Here is an 18,148-nt window from a genome sequence, read left to right on the forward strand (position 1 = left end):
AAAGGCTGCATCGATAGGCTGAGGCCAGTTGTATGAGGTTCAGCAATTTTCAGGGCAAAAGTCTTGAAATTTCCATTCCTTTACTGTTAAGGTTGTGATACTGCAATATTTAGGGGTTAGTGTCTCTTACACCTGTATTCATAGATATACATGGCCAGAATACTTGGAATGTTAAAACTCATCTCTTCAAAGTAGATAGGTGCCTAACTATCATTATTTCAAAGGGACATAGACCCTAAATAGGATTTATGCCTCACTCTGGGCGACATTTATCTGAGTATTTAGTCTTTTACCTGACTTTGAAATCAGTAAGAATCAGTTTTAAAAACTAGCCCATGGGATTATGTCTCTCCCAGACTTTAAGTGAAACTTCATCTGCAGAACAAATACGTTAACCAACTTTTCATTTGAATAACTGAAATCAATGGGAGTTATGCAGCTGGGGGCTTTGGAAAGTCCCCAGAGTCTTTCACCTGCATATTTCAGTGCCACATGTCTTTGAAACTGTGGCCCTGAGGCACTGTTGAATATGTTATCTGTCCTCTTTAATAGGATGTACATGATACTACTATTATAGATGAGATTTCTGCTTTCCTATCTCTGGCTGATGAAGGATGAAGATTTGCAGGTACAGAACAGCAAGTGCCTACTGAGAGGAAAGGGCAGAAATGCCATCAGTTTCTAACTGGCAGTTGGATGGAAACCTGAAAACATGTCTAATTCAAGCTGTTAAAAAGAATGATTGAATACTTTGAAATAATGATGCACCCTATATTCAGAATCATGTTTTTTAAACTAAATAGCTTTTCTTTTTTTTTTCTTTTTTTTTTTTTTTAGATGGGAAGGATATTCCAGTAGTGGAAAATTGACTGGAATTCTAGAAATTAAATAATTCATAAGCACCAATACTCATTAGCTCAAATCAGTTTATTTCAATAAGTACATGTCATATCTGAACTAACTCTAAGAAGTTCCACATATAACAAGTGCAAGTCCAGCTCTATTTGTCTGAGGAACTTCAGCTGTCAACAGTTAAATTGCAGCTTGTTTGAAAGTTTAAATATATGCTTGTGAGTTATCTCCACGTTTAGACTGCTCATTATAACCCAGTGGCTGTGACTAGTGAGGACGGTTTCTGAAGATGCCTCATGAGATGATTTTTGTTCATTATCTTGATTGTCACACTAGAGTGGAATTCGTGCTTGCAAAGGGGCACTCAGGAGGTCCTGCAGGAAATACCCTCTCTGATCTCTTACAGCTTCTGCCCTTTTTTACAGGGGTATTCTTTCCAGTGCTAATTGGGTGAGCATTGCTCATTATTACTAACTGGAATGTACCTTGCTGCCCTGTTGGACATGACCCAAAGCATCACACAGGGTTTGGTACCATCCTTGAGGTAGAGGATAGATACTGTTAAGAGACAGATTTTTCCTTTACTCCAAATGCTGACATGAACTTTAGCCATAAAGATTGCACTGACTGACTTTCAAGTTGTGATAGTGCGGTTTGTGTGATGGAGTGTGGATAATTAGTATCAGCTTTCACGTTTTGGATGCGTTTCTTAACCAAACCACTTCAGATTTGAAGAGGTCACCATATTTATTGCATTGACCACACCCCTAACCCTTGTTGTAATGTAATAAAAGAATCTGCTTAATTAATGATACCATTGTTGATTTTATTAATGTGATCTTGAGACTGCAATTTAGAAAAAGCCTGAGCCTTTTGGTGCAGAGGTAATTTACAGTGAAAAACTGTAAACTTCTCAGAGCAGAGGTTTGTAGGGAAGAATGAGGAGTTCCAAGAACCTGAGGGAGGAACTAAGAAAACTAAATTAGTCATGAAGTCAGAAAACAGACTATGACCTTTCTAAAGCCAATGTTACAGTCGAAGATGAGATAGAGACCTGTAATATGAAGCTACCTAATGCCTTGCCAACACATCTGCTCTGGGGAATGTTTTTCTTTCTGACCAGAAGCAGCTAACTTGGACTTGGTAACATCTACTGACTCTCACACTAGGGAAGGTAAATCAGGACTCAGACTCGGGTTTGCATTCAGAATGCCAGATACTTATCTCTGTTTTGCAATGTACACTGCCAAGCTCTTCTAAAACTGCCTGTTGCCTGTGGTTTTGAGCAGAATGATAGATGTTTTCCAAATCTGAGATCACAGTTTGACCTTTAAGTTTCATGTGTGTTGTGTGCTTTCATTATTCTTTTCTCCTTGTGATGCTCAACAAAGATTTTGGGGAAAAAAAAAGAGTTCCCTCTAAGGAAATGAGGAAATGCCTTGTAAGGACTAGAGAAGAAGATTGGGAGCCATGAGTTTTGCATGGTAACCTTCTATACGACTATAGTGTACCCACTATAGTGAGGAATCAATGTAATGTTATTCCTGTGGGATTAAGATGAAGCTTTGAGAATGTTAGAAATGTTAGTTTGGGATCTTCAAAAGCATAAAGGAGGTGATGAAAATTGAAGAGGGTACTGATGTTTGAAGTGGGAACAGAGGAACATAAAGTGAGAGGGGAACGCTCTTGGGAGGGTCAGATTACAAAAGTTTGTGCTCAGTATTCACCGTGATGTTTCTGGTTCCTATTCTGTAATTCAAACCAGCCGTTTATTACAGAAATAGACAATCACTGGATGCCCACCAGGCACCCAGGCTTTGCTGCAGAGGATTGTGATCTGATGAATGAGCCGCATCCTGGCCTGGGTGCAAACAGTGGCTTGCCAGGAGCTCTGCCATCCCGTAGGGAAGGCGCTGATGCTCTCCAGTTTGTCTGCTATCGCTCTGGCAGGGATCCACGTATGGTCCCTGCTCTGCCCTGGAGCACGTAGCTATCGGTCTCTTCTGCAACAGTAGTTAAGCAAGGAAGCTGGTGATCAAAGAGCTGTCTAATTGGGTTGGACGGGTCAGCGATTTGTGGTGGCTAAAGAGCCAGATGCAGAAAGTGCATCTTGTATCATGCCCTCTGCAGATGGTTTGATATGCCCTGTGAGGGCCACTGGAGCTGGGTCAGATGCATTTGAGGTTGATGGTAACCAGAGGTTGAAAGTCTTCAATGTCCATCAGGGGTGTGCTCAGGGCGCCTGAGGAAGCAGTGCCTGCCCGACCATGCAGTGCAGTGCATTGAGCCGCAGAGGGTCCTGAGGGATGAGCTCAGCCGCAGTGATTTATGGTTCAGTGGGATGGAGCCGTCCTGTGATGAATTGGGCTGGCTTTTGCGTAGCAGATACTGACAGACTTTGCAAGGCTGGGAACTCCTTCAAGCTGCATGAATGAGTTTGTCCATGACTTCCCAAAATATACAGATTATTCTCCAATGGCGCTTTGGTTTACTGACTTTACCCCCAGATCCTGCCATCTCTGTCAGCTCTGCAACAGGACAGGCAAACCTGCAGGCTCTTTATTACTATTTGTGTTACAGCAGGTCTGAAAATTCCCTTTATGATTGATCCCCACTTTGCTCAATAATAGAAACTTTGTGCTGCTTCTTTTACAGTGCACGATGTGTCTCACAGATGCTTAGCTTGTCTTTAGCTAGGGTGTTTTGGTGTATGCTACATGCTTACTGTGCTGATTTCAAAGTCAGGGCAGAAGAATTGTAAAATAACCGAAGAAAAAATAGTGTTTGTTTTTCTTATGTAGCACCAATCTGTGCCTGATTTCTAAACAGAAACTTTAAATAGAAATGCATGTTTTGCTTTGATTGAAATGTCCCAGGAAAATAAACTGAAGTTATCCCAAAATAGTTTGTGAGCTACAATAGCTTGATGAAAGTCTCTAGAGTATTCCACAATGCTTTGAATTCCTTGAGATTTACCCAAGCCTTTTTCATCACCCTCTATAAATGCCGAATCACTGTAGGACATCTAACAAGATGTAATGCATTCATTGCCTTCAGTTTAAGAGCTGGGATTTTGGGATGGTCTCTGTGTACTTCCTTTTCTCATGCAGCAACATAATGTTATACTTACTGATCACTAACAGCAGGAGATGGTGATATGAACCAGGATGTCCTATTGAAGTACATGGAGGCACTGCGCTGTAAAAGTACTATGCAATCATTTTCACATGTTTGTGTAATTACTGCATATGTATAGCCTTTGTCTGATTATTTCTGCTTTGAAATAAACAAGCAGTTGAGTTGGATGAGAACCTGGAGCTTTCCAGTTCCACAGGTTGGGTGGGCATTTTGTGCCCTATACAATGAACTGCATTACCTTAACTCTACTTACCTGTGGAAATTTGGAGAACGTGAGCTAGGGATTGTGGAGGCCCTTTTGGTGTGTGTGCTTTTCAAGAGCATTTGAGAGCACAACATTCAGTCACTTGGATCTCGTATCTTTAATAACTTCCTGAAACAAATAGGTGCAATTTAGGCCATGCTGAAAAAAAGAAAGCATCACTTTTGGTGTATTATCTGCGTGCAGTGAGACACTAGCAATAAAGCAATAGTTCAGCTTAGAGGAGGGTGTGGAGGGTTCAATTCAGCTGCTGTGTGAAGAGGGCTTGGACTCATCAGTCTTAATGAAACCAAGACCCAGAGCTTTGAATTACCCCACTTTCTTGTGGAAAATCCAGTATCCCAAGAGATCCAAGCAGCTCTTTACAGTGCTTGTGCTCTTGTTCATTCACAGTTTGTTTGTTAGATGTCATTTGCATGAACAGTCAAACAGTGTTTTAGTTCTGTTCCATCAGCGTTTTCAAGCCAAGTTTCAGTTTGGCACGCAGCAGCGATACAGTTGTTCTGTTACTCAACTATTGTTAAAGGGGGCTTAGGTTAAACTCTGGAAGTTAATGAGAAAACACTGTGCAGCAATTTGGATTATGCTTTATGAACTAATTACATACTTATTTACATGCTATATTTACTGTCCTTTATACACAGAAGGTTTTGTTTAGTACTCATATCATGTATAGGTAATTTACAGCTTATTTCAGCCTCATATCCTTGATGCATGTGCTCTCTGCCCACTACACAAAGAGTGAGGCAAATGAATATCCTCGCCTCCCTTGACAACACGCAAGGGTCTTTTTCCAGGGTGAAAGAATTTCTGTCAGGTAGAACACATGTTAGTGTCTTACCTCTTTGTAATCTGTGTTCAGTAACGGTCCTCAAAGTAAAAGCAGAACGTTGTTATAAATAGAGGAATTAAAGTTACTCTTCTGAAGTCTTATTTAGACATGTAAATAAATGTTCTGATTTCCAGAGCTGTTGTTTACAAAGCAGATCCAAACAGATTAGCCACTTCTACACCACAATGAAAATAGCGGCCCCTGAAGCTACTCATGGCCATGGGCTCCTAGCACACCATCTTCCAACCAAAGAGCTGCTTGTCAGCCCGTAAGGAGCCTGGATCCCAGGCATCCCACAGCATGTTCCCCAGGTGCCCAAGCAGATGCCCTGCAGGATGGGAGGCTGCTCCTGGAGCCGTGGTTCAACCAAGCTGTCTCCTCACCATCAGCTCAGGACTCCTGAAATCTTAGGACTTTCAGCAGGCATAAAATGAAGCTCTTCTACCCAAATGTACTAATAAAAGGAATTAAAATTCACTTTAAAATGTCAACGGGGATTGCTTAGCAAAATCCTAGTTAATGTATTTAGTTCTAATGATTTTTGCAGAGATAAAAGATGGGCCATTAAAACTGGGGCTGATTGAAGAAACAGGACATTATTTACTGTGTTTCTAATGAAAGGTTCTCTGAAAGTTACTTATTAGCTTGTAGCAATGAATCTGTTTTGTATGAATAAATGAAATTGAGGTCCAGCCAGCAAAGCAGTCGTTTGGTGCAACCTCTATCAAGAGAAGGAGGTTTTAGGAAAGACGCTTGCCTTACAGGGATTCTCATCTCCCTCTTCTAATTCATAAAGCTAAACCCCTGCCATTTGCCTGAGTCTCATGCAGCCTTTCATCACCGAATACCTAAATCAGCCTCTGTAACAGTTAATATTTGCCTAGCTTGCTTGTAGCAGTGTTTCCAAGTAATCTTTATACATCCACATTTCACTCTCTACTCTAAATATTTACAGTTTTCAGTGTTCCTAGGGTGATTTCCCTGTGTGCATGTTCAGTTATGCAGCTGTAGTATGAAAAAAGAAGGGAGTTTTTAACGTGCTGGCATTTGGTAGCTTGCAGAGTTTAACATCGATTAGTTTTGACACACAATAAATCCAGCCCATGTGGCTGACCAAGTTTTTTTTGAAGGAGGTATATCCTCTTGTCAGAGTGTGATGTGATGGGTCCCAGATGGAACAGTTATGGGGTGCAGCTGAACTGAGCCAGCAAGTGGCCCTCAGGAGACGGGTCCTGTCCCTCTGCTCACTCATCCCATTCCCCATGCATGGTCTTGCCAAGCAGAGCACCGGTCAGGATTTGGCTTGGATTACTGCACTTGGGGCTCTAGCAGGCACACACTGCTAGGATGAGGTAGTGAAGAGCTAGGAATCTTCCTTCTTACCAACAGTAGCTGTTAGATCAGCTCAGCTGCATTGTGTCAGTGCACCATGATATATGTAAGTCCATTTAGGCTTGCATTTTAATATCTGTTAATATGATGTCTCTGATGAGATGTTGATTTTAAATGATTTCCAGAATTATGGCCTGTTGGGAGGCTACAACAGAGTTCCCAAAAGAAAACATTCCCTCTCATACTGGTAGGATTTTGCTCGTTTTGTATGCGATCACACAGTGGTCTTTGGCTTAATGACTGTGCATAAAAGGTACTGCTGTGTCATTGCTGTCGGAGTCACTTGTTGCCAGTTCGGTTGTTAAAGCACTGAACTCTTTTGCAGGTTAATGAAATTTATCACGATGAGTCCCTGGGTGCTCACATTAACGTTGTCTTGGTGAGGATAATCCTGCTGAGCTACGGCAAGGTAAGTAAAGGTTAATTTGAGTGGAGGATATCAATATCTCTGAGCTTCATTCTTTTATGAGCAATGTAGTTATCGGTGACATGTATTGGGTTTGTACTTTAAGTCATAGATTGTCCTTACCAGTCTATGAATATAAAGAACTTCTATGTTCATATGTATTTGTTCATCATGTGAACTTCACATTTCAAATAATTTCAATTTCTTCTAGGTTTTCCCTGTGTCTTTGTAAGCTGCTGCTTAGCCCTCATAGTCTATCTTTTCAGATTGGTTTGGAATAATCCATGAAACACAGTGAACATTTTGGTTCCTAAAAAAACCTATGAGGGTGTAGAGGAAGAACTGTATGTAACAGTAAACACAAGATCAGTTCTGTAAGATGCTGAGGGCTACAGCCTCATTCCAAGACATCCTTTAAACTTAATGCTTAACATTAGTACAGCTACACATATGCTTAAAGTTAAGTGTGAGTTCTGTGGACTAGGGGCCAGAAGGCAAGAGCTCTGCAGATCAAATCTGTAATTAAGAATAACCAAGCGTTCTTTCTCTTGGCGTTTCTACGGAAGGGAATACTCTACAGGCAAAACTCAGGTAAAGAGAAATGAAATGCCAAATGACTTTCAGAAGTATCACACTGTTCTGTATCTGTGTCCTACTTTTACCAAATCAAGATCAAATTCCATGGAAACAGGAACAGGGCGTTTCAAGTATGTTGATAAATGCTTTGGTTAAGGACATGTGATTTTAGTGCTCCTTATACAACATAATGCCCAGCTGCTCAAAACAGTGTTGAATAACATACCTTTCGGCGACTGGACTTGCTGGCTTTGGCATGTTCATGTATAAACCTGGCTCTGGAAGACTCTGTGTGCGTTCATGCAAGTTGCTGAATGCTGTCAGTGAAGAGCCATCGTGAATGGTGCCAGTGGTGAAGCTTCACTGACATTCACCAGTTTAACCTGCTCAGCTAAGCTAAGAATTTTTCTCCCTGGTGCAAGTGATGGAGCTCTGACTTTTAGCCTGGACTCTGCTGGAATCCAACCTCCTGGATTTGGGATAAACTGTTCTATCAGAGCTTCCCTATCTGAGAACTGAACACACTGATCCATCTTTGCTCTTCCTGCAGTGATGTAGATGATGATGTAGTTATGTGTTTTGGATAAGCTGAATCAAGCGTGTATCCTAAACTGAAGGTAAAAAAGGTCACATTTGCCATTTTGTGAGCGAAAGCTCATGGTGTGTGTGGTTAACATTGAATTACAAAATAATTGAAATGCCCTGTGATTGCTGTAATGACTGCAAGCTGAGGGATTGCACAGTGACTAATGATTCTTGGAGAAATCTGATATTGCAGTAGTCGTACAAGCCCACAGGATCAGCACATGGGATACTCATTTCTTTGCTGTTCTTATTTCATAAGTGTTTCATAATTGTCATGTGTGTCCGTCTTTAGCTCTATAGATCTGCATCAGCATGAACGCCAATAACTCCTGCCATTTTTCTGATGGCAGAAAATAGTTATGGTACAGCTCATTTCACATTAAGAATCTTTATTTTCTGTTGAAGAATAAAGGTTTGTCCACTGGTAATATGTAGGTTATTGATTTCACATTAATCTTTAGAGAGGAGAGTAGGGTGGAATGTAGAAGCTTTCACTTCTTGATGGGTTCTTGGGCACATCACAGCAGGTAGCACTATGTAATCTGCTTGTGGACAGTCTATTTCTGTATTCTAGATCTGTAATCTGCAGTGGATGGTGGTGTAGTTCCTGAGTTATCCTGCTGATTTCAGCAGGGCATAAAATGGAATAATTCTGGATCACAAGCTTGCCCTAAATAACTGTGAAGATAATTTTTCTTGCATTTCTGTATCTGATTCTTACTTACATGAAAGGCAATTTATGGCTTTCTGAAAAAAGTCAAAGGAATGGAAAAGGTATCATTTCATTGCTTCTCTACCTGGTGGTGTGGGCACCTACATGCCCTGGCTGCGTAAGAATATGTCTTTTAATGTTTGTGGTTTTTAAGGTACTGATCAGAGGACCAGCACCAAAGGGTGGAAGGTGAGGTTTCTCTTTGGAGGGTTGTGATTATTTAGCAGCAGAAAAGCAGAGCGAAAAGGTGTATAGTTCTTACTTTCTGAATCTGTTCTGAACAAAGCCTTCAATATTTTACTATCCCACACAGCTGCACTAATGATTTTTAGGAATATATATTCAAAGTACGTAATAAAAGGAAAGGAGTGTGTACAAGTTAAGGCAGTGCGTGAATGAGGCAGCCTGGTTGGCTTCACAATGTGAAAATATTATCCCAGTCTTGTTTGAGTAAGCATTTCTTTTGAAAGCATGTAGCTGGTATCTTCAGATTCATTTGCTTCATTGTAGGTAATTTATATATATTAGCAAGGGTGCCATTTAAATCAACATAATTACATGACTGTTCTGTAATTGATGAATTATGTACCATCAGCATCAGGTTTATGGCAGCAGTCTGGGCTATTGCCAATTCTCCACCACTGAAAAGCCTTCTACTCTACTGTATTGGTTTGTTTTTTTTAAAGAAGATTATATTATTTTATACAATATGCTATCTGGTGATAAGAATAATATAGACAATATTTGAGTTGCATAGCAACCAGCTTTTCAGCGGTTCTTGCTCGAAGGTACTCCACTTCTTGAAATGTACTTATTTTTTAATATTTTCAAACACAGGCAACTGTACATTCAAAAGTAGTTTCATTAATTGCATAATTGCCCTGGTAAGATGAAAAATTGGAAGATGTTCTGTGGTGATCACGTGTTGAAATTACACCAGGGGCAAATTCAAAAGAGCTGACACACTCTTACTGAGATAGTATGTTGTGTAGGTAATAACATCTGGACTAGAGAGGTGGAGACCTGCCAATGCCAGCATCTGGACTAGAGCAGAGGTGGAAACCTGCCAAGGAGCACCAGGCTTGCAGGCAGACTGGGTGTTGTGTTTAAGAAGAGGGCACCATGCGGTTGTGCTGTGTCTAGGGTAGGGGTGCTGAAGCTACCAGCCCTTTCCTGACTCCCCACTTTTCTTAGTACTTCAAATGAATGAGCAGTTCTTCATGAAGGCTCTGACCATGCCTCACTGAAGCCCACTCACTTATCAATTCCATCAATAGGATGCAAAAATGTGTTCTTCATCTACAGTGGATTTGGAAGATAGCATCCATTTCCTTGTGTTTTCTTTACATTGACTCCCGAAGTCACAGGCTGTTTTGATGTGATGGAATACTGCAAATAAGTAAACAGCGTACGTGCAGTGCATTTTTCTTCAAATGGGAAAAAGATGAGCTGGCTCGCTTCTGCCTGTTTGACTTCAGTAGTAGGAAGATTGGTTCCAAATTTTGGCAACTGTCGATACGTTTGAGATGAATATAATTCAATGTTTGGGCAAATGATTCCATTTAGACCTATTTTGGTTGTAACGGCTCTGTAATCCAACTAGCTCTAGAATACTCAGGAGAATAAGCAAAGCAGCCACTATCACCGAGTGCAGAGGAGGTGGCAAGAGATGAGCTGAGAATGGGTTTAAAAACCCTGACTGGTTATTATAAAATTTGTTTGGAAACATTTAAGTCCTGAGCACTGCGTAAAATCCTCTCATCGCCTCTTTGAGGTGGATGAATAAAGATTATTATTTCCATTTTACAGCTAAAAAAACAAAGATGCTAAGTGTTATTTTCCAAGGCCACACGGAAGGCCACTGGCAGGCTGGGATAAGACCTCAGAAGTTCCTGGCTCCAGCCCCATGCTCTGTCCATCAACAATGGTGACTTTGTGTGCAGATGAGCTGCCCTTGCACGACGTCAGGGAAGAGCACACATTCAGCTGGGATGGGTGTAATTAAAACCATTATGAATGAAAAGAAGTCAGAAAGACTTTTGCAGGACCTGAGAACTTCCAATAAATGCAGCCAGCTGAGGATTTAGAGGGTTATTTCTTGGGAAATGTGAACGTGGCAGTGCAGGACACCCCTGAACTGTCTGTTGGAGCAACATGCATAGCTTGATTCACCCATATTCAGACTGGAATAGGGTGGGATGCTGTGTCTGCTCTGTACACATCTGTCAACCGATACAGAGAGAAAACCCATGTTAGCTGTAAACCAACCCAACAAGTGGTCATAGTCTGGCCATGTGTTAACTTGGTGAAACTGAAAGAGGAACCTGGCCACCAAGGCAGCCAGCCTTTCAAAAAGGTTAGGGAAGGGAAGAAAACCCAAATAGCTTAAAGATGGCAGTTCAGGAAGAAGGTAATACGGGGTGGATGTCTACAGTCTCATAGGACCAGGCTGTTCAACTGAGAAGGATTTATCAATTGTGCATGTCCAGGGTATCAGCAGAGCTCCTACTGTCTTCATTTGGGCAAGATTTTACCTTTGATCTTTTAATAAAATGGTGCTTTCTTTACCTCTGCCATCTGTGCCATCTGACCTTTTCAGTCTAAGCACTATGAGCAGGGGAGATGCTCAGTCTCAGCCAGGTTCTCCTCTTTGTTCCCCAGGAGGTGGCAAAGGTGACACAGCTGAGGTGGAAGGACAAACCGGGTTTATCCCTTAAATCTGCTGTTCATCCTTACTATTTTGCTGTTGACTTTGGTTGGGGAAAGGGTTTAGTGTTCTCCTTGTCCTGGGAAAATGCAAAGACTCTGGCTAAGAGCATTTTTGCCTGGCAATGCAAAGAGGTTGTTACCTGTACATTAGAGTTACAGAATAGCTGTGCTTGGACAGGACCTCTGGGCATCATCTAGTCCAAACCCCTTGCTCAAAGCAAGGTCACCTAGAGCAGGTTGCTTGCGACCTCATCCAGCTGGGTTTTGAATATGCCCAAAGACAGAGACTCCACAACCTCTTTGGGCAACCTTTCCCCATGTTTGACCATTCCTACAGTAAAACTACAGTAGCATTCTTACCATTTTTTCCTTGCATTTAAATGCTATTTCTTATATTTCAGTTTGTGCCCATTGCCTCTTGTCCTTTCTCTGGATATCACTGAGAAGACTGGCTCAGTTGACTTTACTCTCTTCCCAATAGGTATTTACGTACATTGATGACATGTCCCTGAGCCCCCTCTTCTCCAGCCTTTCCTTGTCAGGTCACTAATGTGAGTTGAGTATCTTAGTTTCCCACTCCCATTGGTAGATGCAGAAGACCTGATCAGCAGGCATCAAGCCCTGATCTTGCAGTATGGTATATAAACATGTCTGAAGATGAAGTTCTTCACCCCAGTTTTTGGCCATATCCAGTAACCAGTTTGGCACAGGCTGAATTGCAAGGCTAGAACCTATGTATTATATAGCATTTTGGCTGCTGTTTGTATTTTTGCACTTTTTCATATATTTAGGGTGGAGATAAAGATAACAGGAGATATTGTGCCTTATTTATGTATTAGACTCATAGCTCAGAATTTCCTACTGTGTTTCCTCGGGACCTTGAAAATTGTAAAGCTGGCTGATAGCATGAGCAGTAGTTTGTATTCCTGATCTGCTTATATTTATACAGAATTAGAGACTGAAAAATGTTTACAAAATGCTGCCATAAGAAAGCTTTACAAATCCTTTGAATGCAAAATGACAGTTTGCTGAATGAGTTATTTCTGTTAGTTCAGTTACCATGGACACTCAATAATTGTGTTTGTTTATTTTTTGCTTGTTTTGTTAAGAATGAGAGAACAATATAGAAGATCTAATCCAATATGCGATGAACAATAGAAGTGCAATGTAAGCAGTGTGTTTTGCAGAGACTTAAATGTTCAAGAGGGGAAAGTCATACGTTAAGTTCTTTCCCCAGTGCACGCACTGCTGTGGTCCAACTTTTGCTTCCATAGTTTGAAGCCTATCAAGTTAAGAGTATTTCTGCTCCTTCTGGAGCAGCAGCAAAGCCTTCTCCATTGGTACTCTTGGAGCACCACCTAATGGATGAGTTAGGAAAGGTCCTTTTCCATCAAGCTGCTGACCAGCCTGAATTTCTTAAGTTCCTATCATTAGGTACCTGCTCATCAGCACCGTTCCAAAGTTGTACCCAGTTATGCCCAGGTTGGACGAGGCCTTGGGTGATATGATTTAGCATAAGGTGTCCCTGCCTATGGCAGGGGAGTTGGAACTAGATGATCTTAAGGTCCTTTTCAACCCTAACTATTCTATGATTCTATGACAGATAAATAAAGCCGTTGGTTAAGGAAAGGTGCCATTCTGTTTGTGATACGAGTGCGTCTTTCACATGGACTGGCAATGTGGACATTCTTGACAAGTTTGGGTAGAATGTAGACTAAATTTGTGGTTTTCCTCTAAGATAACTTTGTATTTCATAGAATCACAGAATGTTTTGGTTGCCCTGCTTTGCCTGTTTTGGGTTACCCTGCTTTGCCTCTTTATATGAGTGGTAGTTGCAACTCAGTTGTTTATTTTTGTCTCTTTCTGCTGCTTCCACCTAAGAAAGAAGAGAGTAGAGAAGAAATAAAGGCAGAATCAGAAAAGAAGGAAAATGCAAGGCATTAGTACATCTTGAGTTTCTCAGAGCAAAGATTTCATCTGGTTCTCTAGGGTAGACTGTCCTCATAACCCTCTGTGGTGTCTCCTTGCATGGGGGATGTTCTCCCAGCTGAGACCTTTCCACTTCTTGGCCAACATCTCCATCTGTTTCCATCAGCAGTTCTCTGAAATGCCCACAGATTTTGTTGCTTTTCTCGCTGTGAGAAGGAAAGTTTCTCTTTCCATTGGCAGATTTCCTGCTGATCAGCTGAGTAATGCTCTCCGCAGGCCTGCTGTCCTGTTTGGAAAGAAGTCCTTCCCGGCCAGGTCTGAGCTCCCAGCCAGTGGCAGGGCCTGCATGTTGCTGGCAGTATGTGCCCTTCGCTGGCCAATGGAAACACCTACATCTCTTCTCCATATGCAGCCTGCTAGCCCCCAGACTTTGTCTGTTTGCAATCTGACAAAGAGGGATTTTATCTTTACTTTCTGTCCCTATTACTGTACATCTCTCTCTTCTTTTTTACTGTACTATCATTTAATGAGGGGCTGGGCTTTTCTGAGTCTGATGAAAGCTCCCCATTGAGTTTCAACAGAAAATATTATCAACTGTTATCTAATTACTCTACAAGAGTTAATTCCAACATGTATTACATCTGCCCTGTCTAGTAACAAGATGTGCCTAGTCCTATGATTTTGTAAGCTCCTTTCTTGCAAGACAGCAGCATTTATCTGTAAAGGTGAGGCAGCTGGAAAAGTGAATAAAAATGCAATATAAAGGCATGTTTGGCTCAAGAAATCTCTAATCCAAAGACTACCTAAGCCTTAGAGGTTATGTGGAGGGAAATACTACACTATATATGCGTTCCTCTATTTCTTTTCCCTGGGCAATTGCATAGCATGGTGAGGTTGACTCGGAGCCCATATCAGCAGTTTGCTGGCCATGCAGTATTCACTGTTAGTACTGCTGGAACCTTTCTGATTTGGAAGTCCTTGACAAGTTGCAGAAATTGGGAACTTGACTGAAAATTTGCTAGGAATCAAGTGAATTTCTCCTTTTGAGGCTGCTTACAATGAAGAAAGACAAGGGATTTGTGGCCAGATTATTTGAATGCTCAGTGGGCTCTGAGTACTCAGCAGGTAGACTGAGTATTTCCTCTTTGGAAGCCTTCTTCACTGACACAGAACCTCAACTTGCTATTTGTATCTGTAACACATGGACACTTAAAATAACTCACTTCCTACAGGATACCTCATTTACCAAATTAAAGAGCAGTAAGGTTCAATTTTACGTGCCACACTCATGATGTTAAAATTCTGTCATTGGCAAAGAAGTCAGGTGGTCAGCTGAAAGATGATTTATAGACTTGTGTGTTCTCAGTTCCCCTCTACTGCCAAAGGGATTTTCTTCATTTTCGCCATTGTGTTGAATGCAAAAGACCCCACAATGCTCCACATTAACCAGTTGGTCCTCCTTTCAAACTCAAAAATAACTGTTTTAATAAATAAGCATTGACATGCTCTTGGACTGAACCAGTGGTTTTTGCCCTCAGAATGGGCGTAAGTATACAGTGAAGACATTTGTTGACTTATGCCAGATGCCCAAACCGGGGGGAGCTGCTGGGCATTTCACTGCAGCAGACTTGGTTTTCATCAGGAAAGTGCTGCAAGCTGCTGCAGTTTAACGTTAGTTCATTCAAAGAGTAATCTTCTGCTTTCGTGCTGGAGTCCACGCTCAAGGTTTCAGTTTAGTGGGCAGAGAAGAGGTGGCATATGACAGAAGAAAGCTATAATAAAGTGGTTACTTGGAAATTGTTGACCTTTTGATGTTCTGTGCTTGTTTGCGGATCACGCAGAGATTTTATATGTATTCATATACCCTTAAACCAAGGCACACGTTGATAGTGTGTGTGCTTTGTCCATTTTTCAATCAATGCAGCTTCTAAAATGGGATGAATTTCATTTGGTAGAATGTACAGAAGGAGGTCATCAGGAGACAAAGAACTATTCGTGATACACATGCCTTGAGATTTCTCAACTTCATTTTACAGCATTCTTTGCTTTTTGAATCTTGCAATAAGATTTCTCACTGAACTCCTTGAAGGCATTGATTTCTTCTGTGAGGTTTTGGAGAAATGAGAACAAGGTGGAGATGATGGAGATAGGGTTTTTGTTTGTTTGCTTGTTTGTTTTTGGTTTACCTCTGATGGATGTTATTAAACACTTCAACAATGGTCAAATGTTGTTAAACTGAATAGGATTTTTGCTTGAAGATCCAGGATTTTACCCTGTAATAGTGACTCAAAGTTTGTTTAAGTCTGTTCTTATAAATATACAAAGATGCAATAAAGGCACCACAACTGTCCCACCATTTAAATACAGTTATTAGTTCAGTTTCAAGGGAATTATGGCTGGAAGCAGTATGATCCAATGTGGGATTATATTACAACTTTTTCATTCCACAGTGGTATCAGAATCCAGACTGTGCCTCTATTTGGTTTATTAATTTGTTTTTCTGAACATTTGCAGAACTGTAATACTCTGAGTTTGCCAGAATCAGACCTCAGTTTGGCAGCCTTTCCTTTTATCAATTCCAGTTGTTCCTCCACAACCCTTTGAGGATTTTCTTTTTCATGTAGTCAATCCTCTGTGTACTCCATCATGCACTCAATTAGAGGACACGTCAAATACATCTGTAATTGAAAACGAACTATATTACTTCTTTCTTATTTTTGGCCTAGGCAAGGTTTTGCTCTATGTTAAGTATTCTGGAATGATGAATGCTTACAGTACAGTATAGCATCTAAATTGTAGTGGTTTGTGTTATGATTACAGTGTTGTCATGGCAATATAATTTTTGCAAAGGAAGAGCCAGGGTTCACATGTGTAGTTCTTACAAATCCTGGATGGCCTGGGATGGGTCAATTAGTCATGCATTTTATAGCATCCCACATACAATAAGCTTTCTTATGTCTTAGCAATGCACAGAACGAAGTAGAATTAGCTGGGAATTCTTAAGAAAGTACAAATGTACTAGTTGGATTTTAACATTTCTTTCTCTTTCTTATTGAAAAGAATTGCGCTTTGCACCACACCTTACACTCATCTGAGTTGGCTAAACCGTGTCAGCACACCACACCTAACATGTGGTTTATAGGGAGAATGGTGTGGCACGGTTACCTTCTGAATGACCTTCAGATACAGAAGGGATAGTGCAAACGCACTTTAGAGATAGTCATTGGGAAAGTCCATTTCTGAAATCAATGATTCAAGTACAGCTGAAAAAAGTGCTCTCAGGTTTTACACTCACAGAGGATCCCGTAGCATTCCAAGGTCTGACAAAACAGCCTAACCCCTCAGTTTCACAGCAAAAGTGGCTGATGAACCAGGGCAGGGTGCTGTCTATCTGCTGCTGTTGTGATTTGCTTCCTTCACCATTACACATTACTCTTTCCCATGCCAGGTTTGTCTCTGCTGGCCAAGAGCCACTGCAGTTCTGATAAAGGCATGGCCTCAATCAGAAACTGTATAACCAGACCGGAAGTGATGGTGCAAGCCAGTGGCATATATATAATAATGCACAGTATCAATTTTGTCTTTAAAATACTCATCTTTTTGGTTTTCTTCTTTTTTTTCTTTTGTTGTATCTTAGATCTCATTAACTGAGGAAATCACATTTAATCTAACCATGAACTTCAGCTACTCTCTTACTTTCTTGATCCAGTAAAATCTGTTTCTGAAGTGTAATTGCCTCTTTGTTAAGAACAAACTTGTAATGGAAACGGGATGTTTAGTCCCAACTGAACAAGATGGGAAAACAATTGCCCAAGCTTTTAATAAGGAACTGTTGGTGTCTTTTTCCCCTGTGCATGTGCAGTCTATGAGTCTGATAGAGATTGGGAACCCTTCACAAAGCCTGGAGAATGTGTGTCGTTGGGCTTACTTGCAGCAGAAACCTGACACTGGGCATGCAGAATACCACGACCATGCTATCTTTCTCACAAGGCAGGATTTTGGTCCATCTGGCATGCAAGGTAAGATGTGTATCAGGTTTTGTTTGGCATTTGTGTTCATCCCTTAGTCATGCAAAGTTTAATTGTGCATCTTTTGCTTAGTTTTGGTTAACGTTTTCTTTCCCCAAGAGCTCTGCATGGGGCCATTTTCAGTTGTAATTGTGTCACTATTTTATCCTTTCTTACTGGGGGGATTGTTTATTGGATCATTTCTTTGCTCTTGCTGAAGCCAAGAAAATGGGATCTATATGTAAACAGTCCTGAAAATGCTGAAAGATTAAAGAGTAGATTTTGTGTTTAAACTCCCCAAAGCTGTTGCCATGTCCCAGCAGGATTGCCAAGAAATATTGTTATGGTGAGGTGTGGAACAGCAAGGCCACGTGCTGTCCACTTTTTCCTTTCTTCAGGGCTCTGCTCCTGTGAGCTCAGGTTTGTTCACTGGAGGGGATAAATCTCAGAGCTTTCCCATTTCTTTTGGGCTGGCCAGGTCTGCTGTCAGCACAGGGATGGGGCTTTGCTCACTTGTTCCCTGAGGGCTGGAACCGCACTGAGCTCCTCGTGGGCTGTAACCCAGAGGCATGTAGTGTCCTTTTCCCCTGTTGCATCATGCGCTTAGGGAAGGCAGTTGCAGGATGGTCCAGAGGTAACAGCATTTCCCTCGGTGAGCTGGGAATTTAGTTTTCATTTATTCAACAGGCTGGTTTGATCTGTTTCGTAGATGAGGGAGCACATTATTAAATGTTTCAGGGACAGAGGC

At 41.2% G+C, this 18,148-nt stretch overlaps 1 protein-coding gene across 5 annotated transcripts in view; it reads left to right on the forward strand.

Moving 5' to 3' along the window:
• Window positions 1–18,148, forward strand: part of ADAMTS2 (ADAM metallopeptidase with thrombospondin type 1 motif 2) — a 176,652-nt gene that overhangs the window by 122,721 nt on the left and 35,783 nt on the right. For all 5 annotated transcript variants that reach the window (XM_061456941.1, XM_061456943.1, XM_061456942.1 and 2 more), the window contains 2 exons: window positions 6,802–6,885; window positions 17,256–17,412. In XM_061456941.1, coding sequence (XP_061312925.1) covers window positions 6,802–6,885; window positions 17,256–17,412 — 241 coding nt within the window. The remainder of the gene's footprint in view (window positions 1–6,801; window positions 6,886–17,255; window positions 17,413–18,148) is intronic.

This window comes from Pezoporus flaviventris, unplaced genomic scaffold, assembly GCF_033815535.1.
Source record: "Pezoporus flaviventris isolate CSIRO_AGI_PZ_B2104156 unplaced genomic scaffold, CSIRO_AGI_Pfla_v1 ptg000023l, whole genome shotgun sequence".
Taxonomy (NCBI): Eukaryota; Metazoa; Chordata; class Aves; order Psittaciformes; family Psittacidae; genus Pezoporus; species Pezoporus flaviventris.